At 40.0% G+C, this 11,756-nt stretch overlaps 1 protein-coding gene across 3 annotated transcripts in view; it reads right to left on the bottom strand.

Moving 5' to 3' along the window:
* Positions 1–644: 644 nt before the first annotated feature.
* The window catches only part of TTC6 (tetratricopeptide repeat domain 6), a 69,521-nt gene continuing 58,409 nt past the window's right edge, over positions 645–11,756 (bottom strand). For all 3 annotated transcript variants that reach the window (XM_083452255.1, XM_083452254.1, XM_083452256.1), the window contains 7 exons: positions 10,368–10,487; positions 9,271–9,344; positions 8,062–8,272; positions 5,712–5,864; positions 4,436–4,606; positions 1,847–2,072; positions 645–1,199 (listed from right to left, as the gene is read on the bottom strand). In XM_083452255.1, the coding sequence (XP_083308381.1) occupies positions 1,066–1,199; positions 1,847–2,072; positions 4,436–4,606; positions 5,712–5,864; positions 8,062–8,272; positions 9,271–9,344; positions 10,368–10,487 (1,089 nt within the window). In that variant the 3' untranslated portion in view covers positions 645–1,065. The remainder of the gene's footprint in view (positions 1,200–1,846; positions 2,073–4,435; positions 4,607–5,711; positions 5,865–8,061; positions 8,273–9,270; positions 9,345–10,367; positions 10,488–11,756) is intronic.

The raw sequence follows: 11,756 nt of genomic DNA, 5'->3' as shown, positions 1-11,756 counted from the left end.
ATGATTTTAAGAAACAACTGAACAAATAAATAATACAGTTCGAAGAGGATCAGATGCAGTGCCAACTCTACTTCCATATCCACCCATTTGCCCTATCCTACCATAGACTGGTTGAGCACATGGGACTTTGGGGATAGATGCATCTGCGTTTACAATGTCCTTGAAGAGTCAAGAGCACAGGGCCCATACCTGTACACTGTGGGATGCAACACACCAACACATCACCCTATATGCTGACACAACTGCTCTGAAGAATGGGCTTTCTTAGCCTTTAAACTCCTCTAGAGTTTAAAGTGTGGTGAAGTGGTTAAGAACGGCAGTCTCGTAATCTGGGGAACCGGGTTCGTGTCTCCGCTCCTCCACATGCAGCTGCTGGGTGACCTTGGGCTAGTCACACTTCTTTGAAGTCTCTCAGCCCCACTCACCTCACAGAGTGTTTGTTGTGGGTGAGGAAGGGAAAGGAGAATGCTAGCCACTTTGAGACTCCTTAAAGGGAGTGAAAGGCAGGATATCAAATCCAAACTCTTCTTCTTCTTCTAATGGCTCTTACTGGATTGTTCTGTGCACTGCACTCTCTGTTTCCCTCCCCTCTGAATGGTCATTAAGGGTAGTCAGTATTTGCTGTATTAGAATACATGAGGATAACTTAACAAACCACCATTTTATTATAGCTGTTTATTTGTATTCGGCTTTATCCATATTATACTTTGAGTATTCACATATTGATTAAATAAGAGGGAAAATCAGCTAAAGAAGTTTCAGCAAATCTAGTCCTTAAAAATGGAGAAACAAAGATATTATCATTTACATTTCTCTAATAAGTCAACTGCTTTTTTCTTTATTATAGCCAAGTGATTGTTTTCATTGTTCTTTTCATTTAATCTTTCCTATTCAGTTATGTAAATAAAATATGTACAGACATTCACAGTTAAAATTTAAGATAATTTGCAACCAATACATTAGTATAAACAGTATATACAGTAACAAAAGATAACTGGTATTCAACATAAACTGGAAAAGTAACTAATACAGGCGATCGTGTTACTCTACACCAAAAATATATTTTCACCCACTGATAAGTTCCTGGATACTGATAGCTTTCTTGTAATCAGCAATAGCTTCTTTCATTAAACCCATCTTGCCACGAATATCAGCTCTGAGTTTAAACATCAGGGAATCATACGGCTGAATTGACAGTGCTGTAAGAAGTTAGCATTGTTATTAGTGATTTCTCAGAGTAAATAAGAATGATATGCTAATATTCATCTGAAAGTGCTTGCATAATTTGGATATAGAAAGTTTATTGTGCAATCATCTTCATATCTACTCAGAAACAAGTCCAGACAAGATAGCCTAAATATTAATTTATTCTATTTTGAGATTCAGTCTGTCTCATAGGTTCAAAATGCAGATAATTTCTTTTGCTGCCGCCTCAAGTGAAAGGCAGGAATGTACCTTGGGGTCCCTTCCAGGATCAGAGCTGGGAAAAAGCACTAGGGGGAGCTAAACCTACCTGGGTCCAGTGTGACATCACAAGAAGAAAGAGGAGACGCTAAAAAGCAGTTTGCCTGCCTCCAAACACAATTCAAGTCTCATACTGTTGACCAACTATGCATGATTGTCCAGAAACATCTAGATTGAAAGTTTACACTCCCTAATTCATGCAGCATTTTGGGGGCCGTATAGTTCTGACTATTGGGATCAGAAAGATCATTTAACAGACCATTTTGAAGTTTTGCAATGCATTTTTAAAAGAAGAGGAAGGTATATAAACTACAGTGGTGCTCTCTCTCTCTCTATCGCTCTCCCTCTCTCTCTCTCTCTCTGTATCTCTGAGTATTTTTACCTTTTGAAATGGCTTCCTCAGCTTGCTCATATTCCTGCAATGTACTGTAGAGATTTGCCTTGTTAAAATATATTGCTGCCGAGAAAGGAGAAAGGCAAATTGCCTGCTCAAAATCTGCTTTTGCTTCTTCAAATTTCTTTAACAGAGTATTTGTAATAGCTCGATTTAGGAATGCAGATTCATTTGTTGGATCAAGCATCAGTGCCTTGGAATAATAGTTATTTGCCTAAAAAAATAAATAAAATGTATATGCATTTTGAAATTGCTTATTACTTTTGTTTTATAAAATCACTAACAACAACATGAGAAATGAATGAAGAATTTTGTTTTAGGGAAGCCTGGTTGTATTCCAGTCTAGTAGTTTTCTCCAGTAATTGCACAATTTGCTCATTCATTCATTCATTCAGACAAACGTTATTCCAAACAATTGTATTTTGTTGTTTTCTCTGCCATCCCATTTTTTTTTCAGTTGTTGATTTACTGCAAAACTTTGTTGTTGTTGTTTATTAAATTTCTATACTGCCCTTCATCCAAAGATCACAGGTAGGTTTACAATATAAAACACAAAAATGTGTATCATACTAACAAACAGAAACCATACCCCAGAAACCATACCCCCTATACTTTAAACTTCCACTACAGCTGCAGAATGGTAGTATCAGGTGTGAACTGACTGCAGTACTATAGCTTCACCTGGGGCGAAGGAATAGTCTGTTTGATCCGAGCCATGACTACTGCCAATAACAGAACTGTATTTTACACAGTAGTAACTCGGGTTACATATGCTTCAGGTTACAGACTCCACTAACCCAGAAATATTACCTTGGGTTAAGAACTTTGCTTCGGGATGAGAGCAGAAATCGTTTAGCGGCGGCGTGGCAGCAGTGGGAGGCCCCATTAGCTAAAGTGGTGCTTCAGGTTAAGAACAGTTTCAGGTTAAGAACAGACCTCCAGAACGAATTAACTTCTTAACCCAAGGTACCACTGTATTGCTTTTGGTATGTTCTCAAAATTATTTCACGTGTGGTCATTTTGTAAAAAGGTTTTCACTTCAAAACTGCTTAAATGTGAAACAATTAATAAATTCAAGAAACAAACAAATAATCCATTGGCAGTACTTTTGATGACAAAAAATAATTATTATTCCTTTTCAGCAGTGAACTTTTCTGGAGTTCCAGAAAAACACATAGAGGAAAGGACTATCAGTTTCACCTGCTGCATCTATATCAATGCTGATGTGCACAAATTGCCTTTTTGGAGAAGAAGGAAAGTCAACAATAGCAATGGTGGTAAGCAGTAGACCATATGAATGCTGGAAAGGGCTGCCTTTCCTTCTAAAGACTGCCTTCCCCTTTGCATGGGGATTATATAATACATAAACATTACTTAACAGGGTTGGTCCTACAATAATGCTTGCAAAAATGCATTGCTATCTACAATGCATTCTGATATATTTGGTTACTACGTTACTCAGTGGATCAGAAGTTTGCTCAAATTATCATTATTTTTTGGAAATTTAAAATAAAGAACAGTAAAGAACATTTCATAAGAAATTCTGATAACTAGCATTCTATTTGTCCCATGCTCTATTACAAAGTTATATATTAGAGTAACATTATCAGCTGTCATTTCTAACTTGTAAAACGCTAATTATAGCTACAGAAGTAGAGTATATTCATTTAATATCTGGGAATGGCATTTTTTGTCATAAAAACAGCTAGTTCGGGCATGCAAAATTTTAAGTACTGTGTAATAAAAAGGTAAAGGTACCCCGACCTTAAGGTCCAGTAGCGAATGACTCTGGGGTTGCGGCGCTCATTTCGCTCTATAGGTCAAGGGAGCCGGCGTTTGTCCACAGACAGCTTCTGGGTCATATGGCCAGCATGACTAAGCCGCTTCTGGCGAACCAGAGCAGCGCACGGAAGCGCCATTTACCTTCCCACCAGAGCAGCGCACGGAAACGCCATTTACCTTCCTGCCAGAGCAGCGCACGGAAATGCCGTTTACCTTCCCGTTGAAGTGATACCTATTTATCTACTTGCACTTTAACATGCTTTTGAACTGCTAGGTGGGCAGGAGCTGGGACTGAACAACGGGAGCTCACCCTGTCGTGGGGATTTGAACCGCCGATCGGCAAGCCCTAGGCTCTGTGGTTTAGACCACAGTGCCACCTGCATCCCTAAGTACTGTGTACATAAATCCCAATGGGTGGTATGAACACATCTAAGCAGATACACGATCCTGCAGCCTTGCAATTGCTAGTTCCTCCTACGCTTGCTGTTGATATTGGTGTTGTTGACAGATCAGCAGACAGAGCACTGCTGTAGGGCAAGCAACTGCCCAGTACCCCACAGTACTGCCATATGGGGAAAGGGCCTTAGACTCTAGCATAGTTCTCCCTTCTGCCTCCACCCCAAAACTTGTACAGAGTGACCTTTCCAGTCAGTCTGGAAAATCAGGATGTGAGTCACCCATCCTTGAGCTTTAAGGATTGTGCTAAAAAATCTTCTACTAACTGAAATCATGCAAGCAAACCATTCCAAGGAAAAGAGTTCAAGAAGATTAGCGTGCACAGAATCAAATACAGACCTGTGAAAACTGCCTGTTGTTAAAGTAGATATTTGCTGCATTGAAATATGCCAAAGCATAGCTGGGGTCAATGGAGATAGCTTGCTGATAATCTTTCATGGCACAGTTTAAATATCCCATAAACTGGTTAATGACACCTCGATTAGTAAGCAGCTCTGCACTTGTAGTTACCTGAAATATAGTCAACATAAATAAAATTGTAGGAATAGAACTCATAAAGGACATAGTTGTTAGAAATAGACAGTAATATCTTGATCTGGACAGTTACCTTCAAATTATGATCTAAAAGCGGAGATGTTTATACACAGCAGCAGAGTAGATATATGCATGAGAATGAACTTAGAAGTGCAAACTAAACTTGGAAACCCACCCATATGCACAGAGTACACTTGTTGAATTTCCCCATGTCATTGGTGCCTACATGCACCGTGACGACTGACTCTTCCCCAGCACTATCTACCATGCTATCTAGACAACTGGCAACATCTGTGCAACCTTCATGCCATGCAGGCAATTCACCCTGTGGTCTGCATGCCCACCACATCCACAATCAGTGCTTTTTTCTTTTAAAAAATGTTTAGGGGTACTCTCATTTTCCTACGCATCTTGAAATACTGCCCCTCAATGAGGCCAAACTTAGATTCACAAGATGTTTAGGGGTATGCGTACCCCTGCGTCCCCCCAGAAAAAAGCACTGTCCACAATTATCTATATTCTTAAAAATCATATATCACCCACTGCTGCGATCCACCCACCCACCAGAGAAGTATCTTTGGCACAAGAGGATAGATGTTTCTCCCCCAAGGAATGGATCCCTTCTAAGGGAATGTTTCCCTCTTCCTAAAGGTGGACACTCTCCTTCACCAAGACCCTCAATCTCCCTGGCAACTATGATATCCCTGAAGCCCTCCTCCTCCACTCACTCCCTCTTGCCTTTTACAGCATGAAATGGAAATGGGCACTATGAAATGCTGTGGCAGCTGCACTTAAGAAAACTAACTTAAGAGAGAGGAGTCAACTCTCTCTCACATGAGAAGTAAAAAGAATGTTGCAGAATTGCCCTGAGAACCTGGGGAAATCGGGACACGCAAACCATCACATACATGTCTTGTATGCCAGCCTGTGAAAGGCTGAGTGCATATGAGTAACTGTCAAAGATAAGGAGCAAATTACAAGCAAATTGGAGATACCGTGGAAAGACAGAGTTTACATGAAGGGTATAAATTACAAGCAAGGAAGGACACTGCAAATGATCAGTAACAGATAAAATATTTACCTTGAGTGCAGCATTTGTATCTTGAAAGGCAGCAAAGGTATCGCCCATCTGAAGAGAGACTACAGCTCGCCCATCATAAGCAATGTGACACTTGGGATCGATATAAAGAACTGCTGAAAACTGGGCCCAAGCTTTCTGAAACTTTCCAAGAGCCTACAATAATTTAACATAACCAGTAACAAAATCAGACATAGTAAAAAAACATACCTCTCACCTCTTTAAAAATGTGCCTAGAAAAACCAACATCAAACTGGTCCCTCAAGATATTTTGGACTACATCTTCCATCATCCTGAACCAGTAGATAATCAGTAAAAGTCCAGAAAATGAACCTTGAATTGTCGTCTTATAATCAGATTTTAATGAAGTAAAATACATGTTACAATTCTAAATAGTTTGATTCTATCCAGTAAAACCAAACCTGTGTTGTTCTCAGGCTCATTAGCCATTATATATTGTAGAAAGTGAAAACCTGCAAATGTCATGGGCACAGAAATCCAAATGTCTCAGCGCCAGTCTGGAGCTCTGCCAGCCTTTGCTGGCCATCACCTGCAGTGTGATGTAAACATCACCTGCTGAGTGATGCCAACCAACATCACTCTGTTGGTGCCAACCTCCTTCTGGATAGCGTACTCCAATCTCCCTTTGTGTTGGTCTTGCAACAAACATGTGAGCAAATTCACTCCTAGCAAGATCTTTTCTGCTAGCAGCCAGTGTGGAGCACTGGAAAAAGATGTCCCAACAGAGGAGCTGAGCTACCTTGGTACCTGTCGGATCCCAAACCAGCCCCACTTTACGCTGATGCACCAAAACGCCACTGCTCTGTATTGCCCTACCTAGTGGTTGGGGGCCAGTTTTAGAACTGCTCACTAACTGTGCAGTTCTATGCATGTTACAAAGAAGCATGGGAAGCTGTTACAGGAGCTTGTGAAGACTGAAAACACTACTTGCCATGTAGGTGTTTGTTGGAAGTATATCGACAAAACTGCCCAAAGGCTGTAAAGCTAGTTCCTAATTTAAATGTGTATTATTTCAAAACAATGTGTAGAGAGCTACTATATGACAAACCACAACAGCAATACAGTGAGCTATATGAAATGCAAAGAAAAGGTAATTTGTAATTTCCTTTTTCATATCTCAGTTAATGCAGAACTATTCCAATCCGTTGACCGGTGTGTTGTGCAAGAGTTTCCCAGCAAAGTTTCATTTTAGGACTAACACGTCGACATTTCCACTAGCTTGCATCCATAATTGTTCTTCCATTTGTGGAAAAGTTTCTTCCATTCACAGAAGGATCTTTGATCCAGCAGAGACCCCAACTGGTGGAAAGCGGGGATGGAGGTATTTTCTCCAATCCTGCCTTCCCACTGCAGCACCCACTTACACCTTTCTGGAGGGCTATGTAGCCCGAAGCAGATTTCCAAGGAGCATAGGGGGTGGCAGGAAGAATTAGTGAAAACTGCTCCCCCCCCCCTTCTGTCAGCAGGAGTACCCCATGAGCCAAGTGCCATGCACAGAATCTCTAGATCCAAGGCTATATGTAGAAGCTCCTCCTCATATTTTGGACACTTACTGAAATAGATAGTCATGTTTTAATTGCAGTGCCGCTATCTCAGTAGGACCGATCTTCTATAGTAATGTCTCATACCTCTATGACGCTGCCAGTATCTTTCTCCTTAACCACTTTGCCAGTGCTGTGACAAAGGGTGCTAGTCTGGACTTTAACATGGTTTGTTTTTAGGGATCATAGTTGTAAATTTCCTGCCTAAAGCCCATATACTGTCTCTCATTTCCGTGTAAGAAACCAATCTTTCTACTTCCTGATATTACAGGTTATTTATTAGGCAAAAGGGTTTAAGGTATACACACATTTTAAATGGACACATGTCCTGACCTCACACAAAAGGCGATCCATATACAGGGTGGTACACCTCATGACAGCAGGATAAAGCTGAGAAGTATGGGAAGTTACAGGGTGCACTATGGGAAGTGTGGAAAACAGCTCCTACTCTGATTCTTTTCCCTATGAATTTCATAGGAAAATAGTACTGCTTTCTATTATTGATCTCCACAACAGTTAAGAGTGCTATGTATGATAGGCACAGGTCTTACATAAATCAGAGGGCATCAGTTCTTCTTATTGGTTAAAAATAGATTTAATCTAGGTATGAGAAATGAAAATAATTGACCTACAATCACAGTTATATGTGCTGGTTATTTTATCCTTAAGAAAAGTGTTTAAATCTTTAATGTTCATTATGTATTTTAAGTGAATGCCCTAAATTGTCAGAGGAAGTTTAATTTTGCTGAGTGCAATCGAATATTATAAAGACACAGTTACCAATACATTACCTGCAAACTATATCCTGCACAAAGTCTGGCCTTTATGCACAATGGATTCAGATGTATTGCTCTTGCAAAATCTTTCTGGGCTTGTCTAGTACCTTTCTCATGACCATATTCCAGATATGCATTTCCTCGTCCAATATAGCCATCCAGAGCAAAGGGATCTATTTTAATAACCTTTGAAAATGACTGCACAGCTTCTTCGTATTTCTGAAGTCTGAAAATCAATATACATTTGAAATTAAGTGTTTTATTAGCAGCATTTGATATTATATACTTTACAATGAGTGAACAAGCAATGGTGCAGAAACCAGGACCATAAATATAATTTGTAGCCAAAACATCCCTCTCATTTTTGTATAAAGCATTCTCACATGGCTTATTTTGTCATGGTTTATGGTATTTATTTCACCATCTCTATTCCTTTTTCAAGCATGAGTCACATATTGTGCTGATCATATGAACTTGTTCAGAAGCAGACCAAAGCAGCATTTTTCTTATTGTAAATGTCCTGTTCTGGATACAGGGGCAGATTAGAACTTTGACTTTAAAATCTGATCTATGTGCTGTTCAGGCTGTTACCACCCACCACCATCTGACTGATCTCCTTCGTCTTCTATGGGAAGCTTTCCTGAGACTTGGTGGGGGAAGCTGAGCATGAAGGGCTAAGTTTCCTCATATACTATACAGTCCAACCTGAAATGGAGGGTGCTCCCTGATTGCTGTTCCTTTTAATTAACTAAACTTTCTGTAGAGATGGGGAGACCTCTGAGGAAACAAGCTCCAAATCTCCGTCTCCCCTTTGCAGCCTATCCAGAATGGAAGAGGGGTTGAATAATAGCTTCTCTTTTCACACGCTTTCTGTGCCCTTCCTGAACTGCAGCGCAGACTAAAGCATCCCCACTCTGGTTTGACCAGCCCTGGAGAAAAGGCAATGGTGGGGGAACAGCCTCCAGTAATTTTTGCACTGCTGCCACTGCCCAGCTAGCATGCTAAAAGGATTCCACACTGATCTGGCCCTAGGTGAAAAGCCTGTGGGAAAGAGCAGAGCTACAGGGCCTAAGAACTAAAAGCACACAAGAAAACCATTCAACCTCTTGCTCGGGAAACCACCCATTGCAATTGAAATGTTCCTCAACTTCTGCTTTGCCAACTCTATTGTAAACCATGACATCAAAACATTTATTCTAAATCCCTACTGTTCGGTATTATTACCTATGACAGCAGTGTCCAATATTTTGAAGTAGTTTAATATCTTTTGGCTTACTCAGTGCTACTTCTGCAAAGTCCTAAAAACAGAGAAAGAAAATATTTGTGATGCACCCAGCACTGACGCCACAGGCATCATCCAGTAAGTGCCTATAATGCTAGCACATTGCTCATACCCACAGCTGTGAGTGGAAACCAGCACTTTCTGAGAAAAAAGAAAGTTTTTAGATTTTATTTTAAGTATGTACATCCCATCATTAATCCAGAGATCTCAGTGCAGGGAACAGTAAGTCTGCAATAAATAACCATCAACAGCAATTAAAACATGGCACATAGACCAGATATAAAGCAACTAACTCAGCACAGAATCAGTCACAGCCCCCAAACATCTTTGTAAACAGCCAGGTTTTAGACTGTTATTAGAATAACATCAGTCCAGACGTGCATTCCCATCAAGAACAAGTCATCCACCCAGTTCCCTGATATAGGAAACATCTAACCAGAGCATTTCCAGTCCAGATTCAGTTTCCAATTACTAGACCTCATCTAGCCAACCACAGTAGCCAGACACCAGATGTACAAGAAACTGCACATCTTCAGCTGACTCAGATAACATGAAGAAACAGAGCTGGGTGTTATCTGCATATTGTTGGCACCCTAATCACCTCACCCAGCAGCTCCATATAGATGTAGCATTGGGGGGACAAAATAAAGTCCTGTGCAACCCCACAAACCAATTTACATGGGGCTGAGTAGAAGCCACACACTTCCCACCCTCTGGAATCGGCCCTTTGGTTAGGACTGGAACCATCACACCACTGTGCCTACCACCCTCAGTACATAAAGGCATTCCAGTAAAATGCAGATCTAGGAGAATCAACAGAGCTGCACTCTCTCATCTCACTACAGAAAGAAGTCGTCCATCAGGGAGACCAAAGCCAAACTGGAACCTAACGACAGAATGAAGTGAATTTAGATAAACAGCCATCACCAAGAATATCTGAAGCTGACTGGTCACCACCCTCTTGAGTGCCTAAGCAACTAGGCTATATTCAGAAGAGACCTACTGAAAGTAACAGGACATGACTAAGTTAGGTCTGTACCTCTAGTGCATTAGCATGTTGGTTCAAATCTACATAGAGTAAGGCACGGTTGATCAACACTTTCAGAACAATATCCTTGCTGGGCTCAAGAAGAAGAACAATCCCATAATCTTTCAAAGCCTGTAAAAATACACACAGTAACTGATAATTGGGCAAATTATGGAATCTCATTATCCTGTATAAAGACATTCTAATCTCCCCATCTGATTAATTACCTGTTTGCTTTTCAAAGAAATAAAGCAGGGTTGAGAAGTCTGTGGCCCTTCAGATGGTACGGAGTGAGCTACAACTCCAACCCTCCCTGACCATTAGCCATGTGGACTGTGGCTGATGGGAGCCAACAAATTCTGAAGGGTCAGAGGTTCCCCATTCCTGGAATAAAGGCTTGAGAAATGTGGCTTATACTATATAACTTTACTAGGGTGTTTAACAAAGAATTAAATGTACAATTTTCCAAGCTTCAGCAAAGTTCAGAGAAAGTAATTAATTTTCAATATTTTGTTTTAGCCTTAGTTTCATGAACTATAGTGACTATAAAGTCTGCTGTTATGAAATACAAGGGAGAAATAGATTAAGAATAAATTTGGCATAGCTAAAAGCAATTCATTCTTCCCAACTTGGCGATTTGGGGAAAGAAAAGGACCTTAACCATGGCACTGTAGCTGACAGGAGTCCCTTGAGCGACTCTTAGAAGTCAATTTATCATCAAAACTACAAGATATAATGGACCTTGGAATTTCCCAATTGCACCATCTGCTTAACAGGACTATTGATTTTGAACTACCTCTGGTCATCTTAGTAAATCTGTCTTTAACTGCGGTAGTTACATGTGTCTGATTAAGTTTTATTGGTTAAGTAATTTTTATTGGTTTTCATAGAAAGTCTGATAAAGTTAAGAAAAAATACAGCAAATTAAGAAAAATATAGCATTTAAATACATTTTTTAAAATGCAGGGTTTTTTCTTTCACTGAATTTGCACATTCAGCAAATCTTTTATGAACCAACCATCAACGTATTCCTCATATGTGGTACAAAGGTAGGGAAACAGTTAAGACCAGTGATGTGGGTTTCGTGGGGGGAATTTCCTATGTGAATTAGCATGTTTAGGGTAATTTGTGAATAGGAAATTTTTCAGTGTGCATATTTAGGAAACAAGGCCAAAAAAATTGAAACCTCTAAGCTTGCCTAATATTGTATTTGCAACTGGCATCCATTCATTTAACTAATAAACTTATGAAACAGAAAGATTTCCATGGAAAAGCAAAACATTGGAAAATTTACATTTTGGAAAAATTTACATCCCACATTACTGGTTAGAATATTCATACACTAATAGGCTTGGGATATAAATACTGAAAATGCAAGAAAAAGCAACTGGCACTTTTTGC

This window comes from Podarcis tiliguerta (genome assembly GCF_965153285.1).
Source record: "Podarcis tiliguerta genome assembly, chromosome: 1".
In the NCBI taxonomy this organism is placed as follows: Eukaryota; Metazoa; Chordata; class Lepidosauria; order Squamata; family Lacertidae; genus Podarcis; species Podarcis tiliguerta.
The sequence above is the reverse complement of the archived record's forward strand: the minus strand, read 5'-3'. Positions and strand labels throughout refer to the sequence as shown.